This window comes from Trichomonas vaginalis, chromosome II (genome assembly GCF_026262505.1).
Source record: "Trichomonas vaginalis G3 chromosome II, whole genome shotgun sequence".
Taxonomy (NCBI): Eukaryota; Parabasalia; order Trichomonadida; family Trichomonadidae; genus Trichomonas; species Trichomonas vaginalis.
The window spans coordinates 16,751,539-16,768,533 of record NC_067204.1 but is presented as its reverse complement, the minus strand read 5'-3'; the positions used below and the strand labels follow the sequence as shown (position 1 = coordinate 16,768,533).

The 16,995-nt window shown below is 32.4% G+C and overlaps 11 protein-coding genes and 1 pseudogene across 12 annotated transcripts, besides 2 other annotated features; 2 read left to right on the top strand and 10 right to left on the bottom strand.

Moving 5' to 3' along the window:
• Positions 1-8,429: part of a mobile genetic element that runs on past the window's edge.
• On the bottom strand, positions 550-1,253 carry TVAGG3_0557380 (organellar and viral DNA polymerase type B; the record flags this gene model as incomplete). The annotated part of the gene is made up of 1 exon (XM_051238379.1): positions 550-1,253. A coding segment is annotated over one exon (704 nt), but the record flags the coding sequence as incomplete, so codon positions are not given.
• TVAGG3_0557370 (KilA, N-terminal/APSES-type HTH, DNA-binding family) lies at positions 2,129-2,587 on the bottom strand (the record flags this gene model as incomplete). The annotated part of the gene is made up of 1 exon (XM_051238378.1): positions 2,129-2,587. A coding segment is annotated over one exon (459 nt), but the record flags the coding sequence as incomplete, so codon positions are not given.
• On the bottom strand, positions 2,847-3,050 carry TVAGG3_0557360 (uncharacterized protein; the record flags this gene model as incomplete). The annotated part of the gene is made up of 1 exon (XM_001294876.1): positions 2,847-3,050. The coding sequence occupies one exon, from the start codon at positions 3,048-3,050 to the stop codon at positions 2,847-2,849; it is 204 nt and encodes a 67-aa protein (XP_001294877.1).
• TVAGG3_0557350 (uncharacterized protein) lies at positions 3,530-4,390 on the bottom strand (the record flags this gene model as incomplete). Its single annotated transcript, XM_051238377.1, has 1 exon — positions 3,530-4,390. The coding sequence occupies one exon, from the start codon at positions 4,388-4,390 to the stop codon at positions 3,530-3,532; it is 861 nt and encodes a 286-aa protein (XP_051096201.1).
• TVAGG3_0557340 (His-Me finger endonucleases family) lies at positions 4,427-5,011 on the bottom strand (the record flags this gene model as incomplete). Its single annotated transcript, XM_051238376.1, has 1 exon — positions 4,427-5,011. One exon carries the CDS (start codon positions 5,009-5,011, stop codon positions 4,427-4,429), a length of 585 nt encoding a protein of 194 aa, XP_051096200.1.
• On the bottom strand, positions 5,042-5,625 carry TVAGG3_0557330 (annotated as a pseudogene). Its single transcript has one exon. A coding segment is annotated over exon 1 (584 nt).
• Positions 5,644-5,796, bottom strand: TVAGG3_0557320 (uncharacterized protein; the record flags this gene model as incomplete). Its single annotated transcript, XM_051238375.1, has 1 exon — positions 5,644-5,796. The coding sequence occupies one exon, from the start codon at positions 5,794-5,796 to the stop codon at positions 5,644-5,646; it is 153 nt and encodes a 50-aa protein (XP_051096199.1).
• On the bottom strand, positions 5,877-6,217 carry TVAGG3_0557310 (uncharacterized protein; the record flags this gene model as incomplete). The annotated part of the gene is made up of 1 exon (XM_051238374.1): positions 5,877-6,217. A coding segment is annotated over one exon (341 nt), but the record flags the coding sequence as incomplete, so codon positions are not given.
• Positions 8,430-9,059: 630 nt separating the features above from the next.
• TVAGG3_0557290 (uncharacterized protein) lies at positions 9,060-9,728 on the top strand (the record flags this gene model as incomplete). The annotated part of the gene is made up of 1 exon (XM_051238373.1): positions 9,060-9,728. The coding sequence occupies one exon, from the start codon at positions 9,060-9,062 to the stop codon at positions 9,726-9,728; it is 669 nt and encodes a 222-aa protein (XP_051096197.1).
• Positions 9,729-9,732: 4 nt separating this feature from the next.
• Positions 9,733-9,975, bottom strand: TVAGG3_0557280 (serine threonine-protein phosphatase family; the record flags this gene model as incomplete). The annotated part of the gene is made up of 1 exon (XM_051238372.1): positions 9,733-9,975. The coding sequence occupies one exon, from the start codon at positions 9,973-9,975 to the stop codon at positions 9,733-9,735; it is 243 nt and encodes an 80-aa protein (XP_051096196.1).
• An 18-nt stretch (positions 9,976-9,993) lies between these two features.
• Positions 9,994-10,356, bottom strand: TVAGG3_0557270 (uncharacterized protein; the record flags this gene model as incomplete). Its single annotated transcript, XM_051238371.1, has 1 exon — positions 9,994-10,356. The coding sequence occupies one exon, from the start codon at positions 10,354-10,356 to the stop codon at positions 9,994-9,996; it is 363 nt and encodes a 120-aa protein (XP_051096195.1).
• Positions 10,357-14,392: 4,036 nt separating this feature from the next.
• Positions 14,393-14,419: a mobile genetic element.
• A 1,164-nt stretch (positions 14,420-15,583) lies between these two features.
• TVAGG3_0557250 (protein ubiquitination) lies at positions 15,584-16,782 on the top strand (the record flags this gene model as incomplete). Its single annotated transcript, XM_001326067.2, has 1 exon — positions 15,937-16,782. One exon carries the CDS (start codon positions 15,937-15,939, stop codon positions 16,780-16,782), a length of 846 nt encoding a protein of 281 aa, XP_001326102.1.
• Between the last annotated feature and the right edge of the window lie 213 nt (positions 16,783-16,995).

Sequence of the window (16,995 nt, the reverse complement as noted above, 5' to 3'; positions counted from 1 at the left end):
AAGGAAGTCGGTCTCGCTGTGCTTCATGATTTTCATAGAGTTTTGGCGACTACGTTTTCTTACGTACTCGCTGTTCTTCACTGTTTTCATACGGAATCTCTATCCTCGGTTTTTCGAGGGTAGCAATCTTATGAGGAAATTCATGAAATTTGGTCATTTTTCAGCAAAAATAATGTTTATGTTAGAATGTTAGATCTAACATGTTTTCTAACACGTTTTCTAACATGGCCTAAAACACACAAAACTCATGAAATTTCATACGGAATTCAGTAAAAATAATGTTTATGTTAGCATGTTAGATCTAACATGTTTTCTAACACGTTTTCTAACATAACTATTTACAAGCGTTTTACATGGTATATGTTGCGATGGTTCATGACTCTAAACAATTTTGTAGCTTCTATTTCTTCTGTCAGTACATCGAATGTTTTAACGATACCGAAAGTTTCTTTATACTTCTTCTTGACATCAGATAGAAGGAAATCTTCTGCAGTTGGATAGTTTTTGTTCAGAAATGCTAACATGTCCATTTTATCTTCTGCTGGCTTTTCTGCTTCTTTCTTTAAGTCTGCATAGTCGTTTCTCATACGTTCTATCTCTTTGACGGAGTAGTTATATTTCCTCATTGCTGCTTTACATTTAGAACATTGCGGGTTCATTTTTGCGTTATATTCTGAAACCTTACCTGCTAAAACAACTAAGGCGTCAATGGTTTTCTTTAACTCAAACATAGCGGGTCTTATTTGTTCGTTCCATACTTTGCCTCTTCTATCTTTATCTCTTATCTGCCATACACATTCAGCAACTAACGAAACAAAGTTGTCGTAGGTCTTAAATTCTTCAGATTTATATATGTCAGAGATGTTCTTATATACCATGTCGCAATCTTTGTCCATAACCTTATGGTTGCAATGAAATCCTAGAAACTCATAGTTTACCTTTCGTATGAACTTCTTTATTTCTACTGAGTCAGTTGCTTTGACTTCTATTTCATCGAATTCTGGAATAGTGAGCTTTTGTTGTTGTATTTCAGGAAGTTTAGGTAAATGGTCAATAATGTCCTGCATTTCATAAAGATACTGTTCATTTGTTTCATCTTTCGCACTACAGTCTAAATTATTTGTTAAAAGTTCTTGCTTTATCTTCTGGATTTTTGTTTCAAAAGTATATGAAGAAGGAATGAAGCTTTTCATCTCTACCAACATTGACGTAGGATTCATGACTAACGAGTTTGGTAAAGTTGTTGCTAACATGTTCTTACAATAAGAATAAAAAATATTTTTTTAAAAAAACTAACTTTATTTTTTATGTTTTTTGTGAAAGTGTCAAAACTCATGAATTTCGAGAGTTTTCTACGATGTTAGAAATGAGGTTAGAAAACGTGTTAGATCTAACATGCTAACATAAAATATATTTTTTGGTGGTACGTCGGACATTGTTCTGAAACAGAACAATGGACAACATCGAGCCATTCATGAAATTTCAAGAGTTTTAGACCATGTTAGAAAACATGTTAGAAAACATGTTAGATCTAACATTCTAACATAAACATTATTTTTCAATACTTTTTCTATCTTAAGGAAATTCATGAAAATTCAAGAGTTTTCTACGATGTTAGAAAACGTGTTAGAAAACGTGTTAGATCTAACATTCTAACATAAACTTTATTTTTGGTGTAAATTTCATGATTTTCATGAGTTTTCTACGATGTTAGAAAACGTGTTAGAAAACGTGTTAGATCTAACATTCTAACATAAACTTTATTTTTTGGGCTATGTCCCACCGCTTTGCGTCTTTAGGTCAAAAATAAATTGTTTTCATGAGTTTTCTACGATGTTAGAAAACGTGTTAGAAAACGTGTTAGATCTAACATGCTACCCTAAAATATATTTTTGCTGAATTCAATAAAAAATAAATGGTTCATTTACTCACAATATTTTTGTACAAAACGACCCCAAACTTTTAACTTCTTTTCTGCAGCTTCTAATGCTATCTTAGCGAGTTCATATTCTCTAAATTCTCTCTTTAAATCTTCTTGTTCCCATTGGTCTAGTTCGTATGGAGAATCTCTATAACCAGAACATATCTCACGTTCATGTTCTATTTGTTTTTCATGCATTTTTCTAACTTCTTCTTCGAACAAAGGTTTTGCATTCTCTACTGTATCTTCAAGTTCTTCTTCATCTAATTTCTCATGAACTTTCTTGTCTATGGAGTCCAGAATTTTTCCAACTGCTATACAATATTTTGGAGAAGCCCACATTGCTATATAGTTTACAAGTCTTGGGTCTACATACATTCCTCTAACCTGTTTGATTTCATCAGAAATTCCTGCATGAATTTTGTATAAAAAGCAACCCGCTGTTTTCCGCGGGTTGGTATATTCTTCACAAAATGCCTCAAAATACTCTTCCCAGGACTTATTTTCCAACAACCTTCTAAAGTCCTTCCTAAACTGCTGACACATATTTGTTGCGTTAATATAACCATCCTTGTCTCTACGTAAGACTTCAATACCGTTGTAAGTGCCTTTTGTGAATGTTTCGCCATTAGATTTGTTCGTGAACGTTTTTGCTTCGACTGACATTTCTGTTCTTACAATAAAAATAAAAAAATATTTTTTGGTGGGACGTCGGACATTCGTTTGTGGCTTAACCGTCGGACCACAACGATAAAAATCTCTGCTACTAGCAGTACTGCTACTGACAGTAGCAGTACTTTTACTGACAGTAGCAGTACTTTTTCTGACAGTAGCAGTACTTTTACTGACAGTAGCAGTACTTTTTCTGACAGTAGCAGTACTTTTACTGACAGTAGCAGTACTTTTACTGACAGTAGCAGTACTTTTACTGACAGTAGCAGTACTTTATCGTCGAAAACCCTCTCAAATTTTCCTTTTTACTGACAATAGCAGTACTTTTACTGACAGTAGCAGTACTTTTACTGACAGTAGCAGTACTTTTACTGACAGTAGCAGTACTTTTACTGACAGTAGCAGTACTTTTACTGACAGTAGCAGTACTTTTTCTGACAGTAGCAATGGACAACATCGAGCCATTAGATGAGGCAATTTACCTAATTTAAATTAACGAGCTTGTTAAAGACTACTTGCGCAAGGTCATGAAGCCCAAGGTCAAGTTCACCACTATTTCTGGAAGGGCTGCCTTGACTCTCGAGATTTCGACTGGAATTCCAATTCAAATACAGACAAACACTCCTTTCGACGCCAAAAGAGAAGCTCTTGTTAAGTTCCTAAACAAACGTCCTTGGATACTACTTCCAAACAGAGAGAGTCCAATTCCACGAATTATACAAATTCTCAGAGCACTGTTCCACTTCTCGGGTCAACCATTCTACATAATCTCAGAAGGCGGCATCCAACCAGTTCAGTAAACATCTCATTTTAACTCACTTTTTTATGTTTTTTGTGAAAGTGTCAAAAATAAATTGTTTTCATGAGTTTTCTACGATGTTAGAAAAGTGGTTAGAAAACGTGTTAGATCTAACATGCTAACATAAACTTTATTTTTCAATACTTTTTCAGCACTTTTCCGTAGTTGTATATGAAAGACAATTCGAGATAAAAGTCATAGTACAATGGTATAATATGCTGCACACCGTTTGTTGTGAACCAAACTTGAAAGTCAGAGAAACTGTTACTAGGTAGTTCGTAGAATTTAGAAGCAAAGTCATAAAAGTCCTTACCGATACATAGAAAACTACTGTTGCTTGAACTGAAACTTGCATGACACATAACATTTTGAGGGTCAAACACGTTTCTATAAACTGTCAAATCTGCTGGTGGAAGTATAAATTTAAAAGGACCGTCAGGTGGTAATGGTTCGTTCTGGTTTAGTAACCGAAGAAATTGTGCCCAAGAACGTTTGTCTACTCCCCAATATAAAAACTGTGTATCTCTTGGAGGGTTAATTTCAATATTTTGAAATGAAACGGTGGAGTTCATCTTGTCATATTCTAGTTTCAGATAGTATGTTCCATTTAGTAAAGAGTCGTATTTTTCTTGAAATTCCCAATAATATTTGTTCATTTGAGTTTGAAAGTCATTTAGAGTTTTCTCAAGACTTTCGTCTGAACGAACTGTAAAGATTCTCATTTCATCAAATTTGTCTATTAGACCATCAGAACCTTTATACTGCCCATGAAAATCTACTGCGAACATAAATGCGTTAGTTCTATTTGAAAACAAAACTCTTCTAAATCCTATTGCCTTTGCTTCTGAAGGACTTTGAAGCCAACGAACTGGATAGTCAAACCTGTAAGATCGGGATGAAATTTCCTCATCTGAAATAGTCCTACCAGCGTTTGTAAAGATATAGTCTAACGGTTTTGTATCTGCTACTTTTGTTCTTTGTTTTTCAACCTGAAGCATTTAATATATGTAAAAATATATGGTTTAAAAAACGTTTTAAAATGGTATGCCATATAGCTTCTTGAATTTGTTAAGATATAGTCTAACGTATTTTCCATCTGTATCTCTAGCGTTTACATAAGCATAGCCCGCCTTAGTAAAACATACTTGTAATTTCCTATAGTTTACGCCGGTATAAAAGTAGAAAGAGTCTTGTTCTTCGCTATAGTAGTAAAACTCAAACGTATGCTCGCCATAGTCTGTAATTTCAATTGCTTCATCTTCTAGTTCGTCGACAAATTCGAATACAATATCTCTAAATTTGCTTTTGTTCTTATTGTTTTCAGAACGAGTAACCCAACGTAAATTTTCAAGTCTATTGTCGTTTCTTATATGGTTTATGTGGTCTACAAAAGGTAGATTGTTAGGGTTCGGTATAAAATGAGTTGCAATGACAATATGTTTAAAATAGTTTTTTCCACTCATATCCATAAGAGCATATCCGTCATTTCGCTCCCATCCGCTTAAAACTCTTTTTGTCTTTTTGTTTCTGACTTCAAATGACTCACAACAGTGAATTTCATATTTCTCATCTAACAAACAAGTTTTCCAACGGTCTGTTCCAACAAACTCAGCGTACATTTCAAATAAAATAAAAAAATATTTTTTTCTTTACTTTACATAGCCACCTGAAGCCATAAGTCTTTGACGCCAACTCATACCAGCTAATGAAGGTTGACTTGGTTTAGTTCCAATACTAAACTTTGGTTTTGGTTTATCTTCAGTTTTTGGTTTCTCTTCTTCTATCGGTTTTTCGTCACTTTTCGGTTCACCTGACTTTACCTCACTTGCAGGTATGGTTGTGTCGTCAACATCTTCATAAATATCATATGCCATTTGTTTTTGTTTTCCTTTCAACTTTTTGTGTTTGTTGTAAAGTTTAGAATATTTCGACTCTAAGTCAATGAGATGTTCTATAATGAACTGTTGGTCAGTGAAGTAAACTTTTCCATCTGTTGTCTCGAAAGCTCCTCCAGACTTCAATATTTTATTTGTGAGAGTCTGTTTCTTTTTTGAGATACTAGCCGTTCCATTTCTATGAAAAGTGACTTTATAGTTAGGGTTTGTATTTCCAGACCTTGCACCTTCTATTATTGAATTTTTCTCTTCATCTGTAAGTTCTTTGACAGGTTTGACAATGGTTCTGAACTTTTTGTTTGTGGTGTCAAATCTACCGTTTCAACTTCTTCGGTCATTTCATCTCAGTAAAAAATTTAGTTTGGTTTGTTTTCAACTGGTTGTTGTTGTTTTTTAAGTCGGTCTAAAACTTCCTGAGGTATAGGAAGAACTTGACAAACACGTTGTGTAACTGCTGGAAGTCGACAAATCCATCTTGAACCCATTTGTCTCAATGCTGTATTGTTCATTTCATCTCAGTAAAAAAATTTACATTCCCCACGTTTGAGGCGGTTGAGGTTGGTTATTGTTTACCCACTGTTGTGCATGGTTATATCCTCTGTTAAAGAATCTTTCACCTTGGTTCATATAGTGTCCTGCTTGGTTATAGTAGTCATTTGCTTTGTTATAATAGTTTCCTGCTTGTCTTCCTACATTGTCCATCCATCCTTGAACTTTTCCTCTTGTTTCAGGATTTGGAATAAGATTTGTTGCATCTCGTGCTACATCCCAACCTTTCTGTACAGTTTGTATAATAGGTTGTGCTTTCTCTTTAAGTATACCTAATGTACTCAAAATCTTCCTTCCAACTCCAAATACACCTCTGGCTATTGTTCCCACTGCGGGTAAAAATCTGGATGCAACTCCTGCTAATGCGCCAAATAAACCCATTTCTTACAGGGTAAAAAATGACGAATCCAAACAAGGACCCCTATGTTTCTAAGGCAACAAAAAAAGCACTCATGGTAAAAATCTTTAGTTCAACACCAAATGCTTGGTTTATGGATATCTTGGAAAACATTCCGAGAGTTAGAACAGATGGACCACCATACTGGCTAATATTTGTTGGTCAAAACACAAGATACTGTGAAGCCATACCATTACAGTCTAAAAATATTTTAGATGTCTTAGCAGCTTTGACAATATTCGTTGACAAATACCATCCAACAAAACTGACATCTGACCAAGAAAGTTCTTTCAAATCAGACGATGTAAAAAACTATCTGCGTTCAAAAAATGTAAACCAATATTTCATTGTCGACCAAAACCATTCTGCTCTTGGTGTCATTGACAGTTGTATAAAAATGTTAAGAGACTTAAACCAACCACAAGGTGGTGAAGCAAATGAAATGTCATATGACGACAAATACAGACACTTCTCCATGGCAAAGATGAGACAAGTTTTAAATATTTACAATAGCCGTAAACAAAAAGGTTTGGGAAACCACTCCCCCGAAGAAATGAAAAACAACCCTGACTTAGAGAAAGACTATATATTTAATAATTTAGTCAAAAGAGACAAACAAGAAAGAATGCCAGGCTTCAAACTTCAGAAAGGTGACAAAGTAAAAATAGAAATACCTAAACGCGACCCATATGAAAATACTATTGACTATGACAACAACAAGTACCCGACAGGTACTCACATTCGTGTTCGTAAAAATAGAAGAAAGTATACAAGAGAATATTATGAAGTTTTAGGCAAACATGGCAAAATGTACACACTGCAAGCAGAAGATAAAACTACTATTGTCAGACCTCGTTTCAAACTTGTCAAAGTTCAAGGTGGTATACTTTCAAAGACAGTTCCTAACAAATATAAGACAACTCCTGACGAATATGCTAAAGAAGTTGAAAATGACGACTAAGCAATTCTATACCATGCGTAAACTGTCATGTAAGGTGGCATGTAGTCTTTACTTTGTCCCGTTGTTTGCGTATACCCTGAAACGCGATGTGTATGGTTTCCATCTCCCTGAGTGTTACCCCAGAAACAATTTATAGCAAACTGAACGTCGTCTTTAACATCATATCCTTTACCTTTTTTCATTGCTGACCAATCCCAAAATCTATGCTTATGCCAACCTGCTTGAGATGTACTTAAATCTATGTAGTGACTGTGTGCAGGTAAGTTTTCACCTGAAATCGTTTTACTTCCACCTGTTTCCTTTGAAGAGTTTGCACAATACAAAAACCTGTCGACTATTTGTTCCCATGCACCAACACCAAACATTACTTGAGGACCTCTTGCTTCCATAGATGTATAAATAGAACCTACTGGGTTCATTAAATCAAACATATGAGACATTATAGGATTGTCTCTTTTGAACTTAAAATATAGTGCAACTATTTCAGGTTTCTTCTGGTTTGTGTCAGAATATTTTTTATAATATAATCTTATGTTTTCAGGGTGGGTAAAATCTTGACTATAATATTTATTTCTGTCATCTTCATAATAGTATACTATTCTCGTTTTTTCTATTGCATTATATCTTTTATATCTATAAAAATCTAAATATAATGTTAGCTTTTGTTCATCTACATGTGGTGTTCTGACGTCATCTCCATAGTCATAATAGTATGGTACTGGAGCTGGGTCAGGCAATGTCATATCTGTCATTTCATAAACTCGGAAATATTTCTTTTGTTCGTCTCCATATAAGTTTAAGTAGCAGTTGTTGTCTAATGGAACTTTAACTTGTGTACCATCGTTCTTTTTATAGCTTACATACATTTCATTGTTATTTTTCGGAATGAGTTTATACCGTATACCATTTTTTAAGGAATGTACAAACTGCCATCTAAAATATTTGTTTTCTTCATTGAAAGAAAAGTCACCAACAATAGTTTCAATATTTTTTGTTCCTAGCAAACTTTGGTATATTTCATTGACATATGTTTTATCTGCTTTATTTTCAAGGCTAACGTTTAAGTCTGTTATTTCAGAAGATGTATGTGTATGTCCAACGTCACTTTTCCTGTTTAAGGTTTCTTGTAAGTTTGCAATATTTGCAATGGTATGTGTATGTCCAACGGCACTTTTACTGTTTAAGGTTTCTTGTAAGTTTGTAATATTTGCAATGGTATGTGTATGAGTCTTTTTAGAATATTCGTTTTCAGCTCTTGTCACTTCACTTGACATTTTATTGTCAACATATGTTTTGTCTGCTAGTTCAGGATGAGTATGTTCTTTTGTTGCATAAGCTTTGTTAGCTCTTTCTTCTTCTTTTGCTATTGCATCGTCTACATATTCTTTGTCAGCTTTCTTTTCAACATCTGCTTTCAAAAGAAGTTCATCTATAGGTTTCTCGTTTAAAGTTCTTTTTGTTGGATTTATACAAACAGTATGGTTCTTACTGTCTTGAAACAGAAACTCATCTGTCATTGGGTTTAATGTCAGTTTTAAGTTTCCTTCTTTCAATGACTCAGATATCTTAGAATAGTTTGAAAAGTTTGTTGTGTTCTTATTTAGAGCTTGTATAATGAGTTGTCGGTTGTGTTGTATTTCTCTCATAGACGCTGTTTCTTTCGACATTTTTATTCTAGATAAAATATGCTTTCAATAGAAAAAGAAAATTCAAGAGTTGCTACAACTAAACCATTAGATGAACTTTTTACTAATGTCGGTCAAAAGTTTGAGACAGAGACCGTAAAGCATGAAGGCTATCGTTTTGACTACCCACTAAGATGGTTAAGAGACCCATCCGTCACAAAAGCTGTTGGCTTTCGTAGAATGAAGTTCATTTCAGAAGCCATACATGGTTTCCCATTTACGGTCGGTTTTGAAGTTCGATACTATAACAAAGAAAAACGTACGTATGAGAAATTTGAACAGGGAAAACTTTTACAAGTGAATTTGCTTGTAAACTTAGAAACAACTCTTCAAGCTTTTCAAGAAAAAATAAACGATATCTATCTCGAATATGCAAAACAGTACAACATTGACGAAGGAGAGTACCATCTCGATATTATATATGACAGGAAAAATGCAACTGTTAAAATCAATAGAATAGAAGACCTTGGAGAAAACGTTTATATTTCTACAAAATATAACAACTTGGCATGGTATAGATTTTTGAGGATGTTAAATCAGCCTGCAGCATATCCAGTACACCCGAACTTTTATGAAGTCGAAAACCCTAATGGAACGTATGAAAATGTTTTCGACCAAGATGCTATTATTGTTCATGCTTCATTTTCTGGTGCACAAAACTCTTTTTTATGCTTGGCAAATGACTTTTACGAAAAACCTACAAAGCTATATGAACCACCAAGTGGAAGTATTTCAGACTTTCAAGTATGGTTTACAACAGATGGAAGAAAGAGAATAATTCCATTATACCATGCGTTTTACTTAGAACTTAGTTTCATATACAACTACTATCGAACGGTAAAAATATAATTTTTTAATACGGTTGAGGTGTTGGATTTGGTTGCCAACTAGACTGTGGTGCAGGTTCAGGCTGTTGTATAACAGGAGCTTGTTCTTCTGGTTCAGGGTCTTTAGGTATAATACCAACAAACTGACCTACCCTTTTACCAATATTTTTGACACCGTTCCAAATTCCTCTTCCTACGGTTTTTATTCCATTCCATATACCTCTTCCAACATTTCGAAAGAAGTTTCCAATACTACTGAAGAAACCCATTTTACTATATGTAAAAATCTAATGTCCACCTAGTCTCTTACGTTTCCTGTTGAGTTCCATAGCATTCTTTAACTGGAGCTCATACATTCTGTTTCTCCTCTGGTAGAAAACATATTCTGGGTCAACTCCTGTGTTCGCGTCATCTGCATAAAGTTGTTTATATCCCACTTCAGGGTTTGTATAAAACTCTTTCCATCTCATATTTGCATACCATGGTGGCAAACCTAACGCAGCGTCATTTGACATGGCAGTTTGCATTTGTACATCTGTTGGCACTTGACCATAGTTTGCCATTGCAGTTTGTATTCTAACTTCATTTGGAATATTCTCTGGGTTTGGTTGTCCAGGTTGCTGTGCATTCGCTAAGTTCTGTGCGTCCATTTAATATTAGATAAAAATATCTCTTACGAGTACATATGCTGAACATTTGCAGGCATTGGTTCATCTTCATATTCTCTGTACTTTTCTGCCACGTCAAATAAATAAATGACACAATGGAAAAAACCTAAAACAAGTAGTCCTATTTCAAACCACATTTACTTACCAATAAAATTTCTTTATTGTGACACTTTCTCCGATTTATAGGACCTCTCTCATATTCTATCTTGTCATATATAAACTCATAGTCATGTATGTCCTCTAACCATCTCATAACGGTTTCCAAACCACTTTTATCGGATGTAAAGTAAAAGCATGGATGGTTATGTAAAACGTCTAAAGTTTCTAAAGAGTCTCTCAAAGTCCAGTCTACTTGGTATTGAAAATCCCATGTGTTATAGAACGGCGGGTCCACTATAAAGAAAACATTTTCCTTGTCTTTATATTTTTCATACAACTCTGTCCAATGACATCTCACAAACTCTATACCCTCAATATATTTTTCTATGTCCTCTTTGAAAACATTTGTATAGTTAAGATATAAAACTTTTGACATAAGTGTTTCAATGTCATGAACTCTTATAGAACCACTATATAATAGTCTAGCAGATATACTATCCCAGTCTATATATTCTGCTTTTTTCAAAACCTCTCTCACAATATTTTTCTTATCTAATGGTATACGTTCCATCTTACCTATAGGTATCTTTTCTTTTAACTCTTTCAATATATTGTTTGTGTCTGGAATATGTTTGAGACGGTCCATATAGTTGTCGAAGTCATTGCATATAATCTTTGAGTCTGGGAATATTGTATGGCACAAATGGGATATATAGAAACTTCCACCGAACAAATCTACAAATGTTAGACCATTCGGTAGTTTCTTAAGTTCTCTCAATATAATATCTTTACATCTACTCTTATTTCCAAAGAAGGGTAACGGTGGTTTTGTAAAATTCATTTATATATAATAATAAAAATGTTTTTACCCGAAAAGTGACAGAAAAGTGACAAAACATTTACGATGAAGAAGTTTCGACAAAGCATTTACGATGAAATCATGAAAATTCAAGAGGGTAGAAAACGGGTTAGAAATCGGGTTAGATATAACCTTCTACCCTAAATTATATTTTTGGGTCATTTACGCTCATTACGATGAAGTCATGACAAAACATTTACGATGAAGAAGTTTCGACAAAACATTTACGAAGAAATCATGAGTTTTCTACGATGTTAGAAAACATGTTAGAAAACGTGTTAGATCTAACATTCTAACATAAACATTATTTTTGGGTCATTTACGCTCATTACGAAGAAGTCTTGACAAAACATATACGTTCATGTTTGACAAAACATATACGAAGAAGTCTTGACAAAACATTTACGATGAAGTCTTGACAAAACATTTACGAAGAAGAAGTCTTGACAAAACATTTACGTTCATGTTTGACAAAACATTTACGAAGAAGTCTTGACAAAACATTTACGAAGAAGAAGTCTTGACAAAACATGTACGTTCATGTTTGACAAAACATGAAAACATATATAATTTGTGAAAAGCTCCTGGAAGACCCGTATATAAGAACTTCATTTATGTGGGCTAGAGGGCGCAACGCGCCTGGAAGCCCACCCCAAGAAAAAAAAAAACTTCATTATATCAATCATCCTCAGGGCTAGAAGGCACGAAGTGCCTGGAAGCCCCACTACCTTTTTTTTTTTTTTTTTTTTTATTTTTAGTCAAAATTTGTTGATAGGAGCTTATTGGCGCAATCTACTGATCTTCCTGGAAGGAGCGCACAGACCAGTCAGAAGCGCTCCTTCCAGGACCAGAAAGACTAGAAGGGGGCCCTGACCTTGAGAAAGGACCCCCTTCCAGGTCTTTCTCAAAGGAATATTGTGCCATTGTGGGAGACATGCAGTGGCAATGTCTCGCAGAATGACACTTTGTGACCAACAGGAGTGCATAATGCACTCTTGTCGGTCATTGTTTTGCAATCACTTTGTGATTGCAAAAAATTGTGCCATCCAGAGGCAATGTCTCCAGGAATGATATGTGCAGACCGACAAGAGTGCAGAACACACTCTTGTCGGTCAAAGTTCCGCATTCAAGTTATGAATGCGGAACATTGTGCCATTGTGGGAGACATGCAGTGGCAATGTCTCCCAAAATGCCACATTGCGACCAACACGAGTGAATGGGACACTCTATTCTTTCAATTTTCCCATTAATATTTTTCTTTTTTTATTAGATCAATAAATAAACTATTTTAATGTTCATAATTACATAAATCCATATGAATCAATCCGCTATTTATTCAGTCTCTAATTTTAATAGCTTTTTTGAATCTTGCAATCTAAATAATTAATATATGCGGGTCATTTTATTTTTTTTTCATAATTACATTATATATAATAATAGATTATATGTCCAAATCGAACAAATTGTGAATTTTTACTTTTGAATGGTATTCAAATTTACCCTCTCCTAAGAAAATGCCCCAACAATACCCTCCATTTCCAGGTATTACCGTTTAAGGTTATTTTTTATATAGAAAAAATGCAATTTTAGGATGATTGAAGTATTATTATAAAAAAATAACAATAAAATATTAATTTATACAACAGTACTATATATCCCTTACATTTTTGAGGCAAATGGAGATGGTAACGGCGTCGAAATTGCATAATTTCAAATCTCCTTATCTCAACGAATAATAGAGGGATGGGACTGAAATTAGGCAATTTTAATAGGTATGAGGTATCGAACATTTTCGCTGATGAAAAATTGAAAAAGCTGAATTCAGCTTTCTAATCATACCTTATATATGAGGTATCATATCAAAATACTGATATGTTATTACTTATGGGGCCGCCTGAATGTTCTCACAATTTGTTTGTATAGATATAAAAATAATTATATTAAATTTAAATTAAGTCTTTTATTCCTAAAATGAATACTTTTTGACATTTTTAGAACTTTTATATTATGAAGTGAATAATCCCAATTGTAGAAATGATAAGGATAAGAAATTGATTACGAAAACAATAGTATTTCAAAGTTCGATGATGTTTAATGTATTTACATAGATATAAATAAACGAAAGATACATTTTAATTCGAATAAATTGTATTTTCGATTTCAATCTTTTGCAAGGAAAAGGCTGATGCGCATATATTTACTAAAAGAATGGAGTATTAATGATAAAATCAACAAATCCTGCATTTATTTTGAGAAATATTCATTTTTTAAAATTTTGACGCTTTCAAGGTCTTGTTCTGGTTCGAATTCGTGAAAAATGAGTATTTTCAAAATTTGATAAATGATATAGTATCATCATCCAAATAGAATGCATCTATTATACTTTTTATTGATTCATTTCTATTTTATTGGGATAATCAGATTTTCCTTTGAGTGTGAATAATATACTTTTGTCACATCATCAAATCATACAATATGTTCTGAATTTATTTTCGCTATTTATTTTCAATCTAATCTATTCTAATAGTCGTTTTCATGCGTTCGAAGTTTCAACAAAAAAGTCTATGAATACTCAAAATTTATGATTTTTATATCATTAAATACTATTTTTAGTGGAGAATAAAACATATTTTAACGTCAGCCAGAAATTACCGTTTTATTAAAATTTTTGATTTTGAGCAAAAATTTTATCATAATTACACTCTCCATATCATAAAAATGCTATCCAATAAAAATCAAAAATTTCAACTTGCAATCAAATCATATTAAATCTCATATCTCATATTTCCATACAAAGTACAAAATCATAAAATTCAACATTTTATCTATCATATACTCGTTTAAAAAGCTTTGAAAATGTCTATATATGTCGAGATATAGAAGCTTTTTTAGATGGTGTGAAAAAAGTGACGGTAATTCCTGGAAATGGAGGGTATTATTTTTTACAGCAGAGTCTCAAAATGATATATGTGCATTATCTCATGTAGAATTTTATATTTCATTTTATTATTCTAGTTTAAACATAACAGAGGAGTCAGAAAACAGACTTTTGTTTGGAATTGTAAACTTCAGAATTTCACCCCTTAAGCTAGTACAAATCCCCTCAATATTTCCGATAGAATTAAAACAGTACATATCATATAATTAATTATATATATTTGGCCGAAGGTGGGGTGCTTGCCCGAAGGGCAAGCGAAGCCACCTGAGGCCCGAAATTATAGTTGATCAAATATGATTTTTTGGCCTAAAGGAATGTAGTAAATATATATATTCGCACTACAGATCACCAAACTTTATTCAACTCAATCGAACAAAAAATCACATGATATGCTTGTCCCACAAAAATGTTTATTTTAGGGTTGTTAAAAATATCAAAAATTAGCGTTTTGAAGACACCATAGTGTCTTATAATTTTCCGTTCCTTATTGGCGTGTAGAAATAAATGCGCCAATAGATTGAAGAAGAAGAATTGTTTTTCTCTTAATGAACTTTAATCCTTTTGATATAAGAATATTAAAAACATTAATATAATTTCGATTTCGGAAATTAAATTTCCAAATTTTTTGTCGATTTCGGAAATAACAGGATCCCGCATCCAACACGCAACAACAAAACACAAAACACACTTTTTGGTTCTTTCATCGTTTTAATCGTAATTTATGTAATACATGATTTGGATAAATTTTACAAAAATAGAACCTATATTATATTCTTTTCAAAGATTCTTGCAAATCATCAAAAATAATTGTATTTTAAAAAACGATCAAATTATCCTTTCATTATTTTAAACTTAAATCAGTTTTTATGATTGACTAAAGCAATCATATTTATTCATCATTAAATAAACAAAAAAATAATATTTGAGAGTTATTTCAAAAAAAAAACACATTGAATTTATTAATTTGTCTCAATTTCAGTATTATAAATTTTTATAATTTCAATATTTTGAAATACACTTTTTAATATTTCAATATTTATGATATTTCAATGTATTAAGTGGTCTCAAATTGAGCTTCTCAAATATAAGTTGGCCTATTCAAATAATAAAATTAAATAATATTTAAAATAATAAATAAAAGTGATCGAGGTCATAGCAAAACGGCTGTTTCAGTCATTAATTCTTAAAAATAAAAAGGGTAAAAACTAAATACAATGGGTAAAATTCAATAGTGTCTGTGCTATCGTTCAATTTGAAGGTGTCTTTTGAAACCGCAAGACACATTGAATTTTTGAATAGTGTATTATGGTTTGACAGACACCAATGAAAAAAATAAAATGATATTTATTTTAAATATATAAGATCCTTATATAAAATATAAATATTTTATCGTTTTATTTTCTTGTTTTAGAAATGTTTTTTATTGAAAAATCAATAAAACTAACTCCAAAATAAAATTTTTGATTTAAAGACACTATGATGACGCCAGGCAAATCTTCCAAGACACCTATCGTCGGATTCAAAACTGGCAAAAAGCCTTTCGGCAATTTGTGAACGATTCCGAACCCTCATTTTTGAAATTTAATAAGAAAAAATAGAAACTTATATAATAGAAATTTATAAATTACCACCCTTAAAAGTGCCACAACCAAATTTTTCCAAAAGAATGTCAAGTTCAGAGCCAAAAAATGAAAATTGGCGCAATTACAGTGACCTTAAGCCAATCAATGTATTCGAATACCCAGACCAAGCATCAAAAATTATTTGGGGCATCAATTGCAATAATATTATACAAATATCTTCACAAATTATCGAATTAATAACAACCCACAAAATACCTATCCAAATGGCACTTTATTTCATAGATATTTTTTCACAAATTCGTATTAAAGAAATCAAATTATTTTCAGAACTTTATCAAAAGATATTAAACGCATTTTCATACATTTATAAACCGCAAAATAATAAATTAGCGACTCTTCTACATTATCAAGGTTTCAAATTCGAAAACTTCGAACCTGAAATAGAAGAAGAAGAAATTCTGAATTTATATTTAACTGATTCTCCTTTATACTATATTGCATGGGATAAAGTTAATGATCTTAAAAGTAAATTCCCAAATCTTGATATTAATCAGGAGATTAATGATATCACACCACTTGATTGTGCAATTAAATATGGCTCAGAATTATGTTTCATTTACTTGAAAAATTTAGGAGCTCAATACACTGATTACTCCGAAAGATATGCTGTTCAAGGTGGAAATGAAAACATTTTTATGCAAATGATAGAAGATGGTAAATTATTTGATAAGATGATTAATACAGCATTGGATTATCGAAACTATGAAATTGCTGAGTACCTTAAATCAAATTTTCATCAAACATTTGATTCAATGGCAGAAAGCATGTATTTTTGTAATTATAGCGTTGCTTCGTGTTTGATTTCTAATGGGGCTGATATCAACAAAATTTATAATCTCTTTCTTTTCATATTCATCATTGTTTTATAGAATTCTCTTTCTTTTCATATTTCTCATTGTTTTATTGGGTTCTCTTTCTTTTCATATTAATCATTGTTTTATGGAATTCTCTTTCTTTTCATATTAATCATTGTTTTATATAATAATATTTCTTTTCATATTTCTCATTGTTTTATAGAATTCTCTTTCTTTTCATATTTCTCATTGTTTTATTGGGTTCTCTTTCTTTTCATATTAATCATT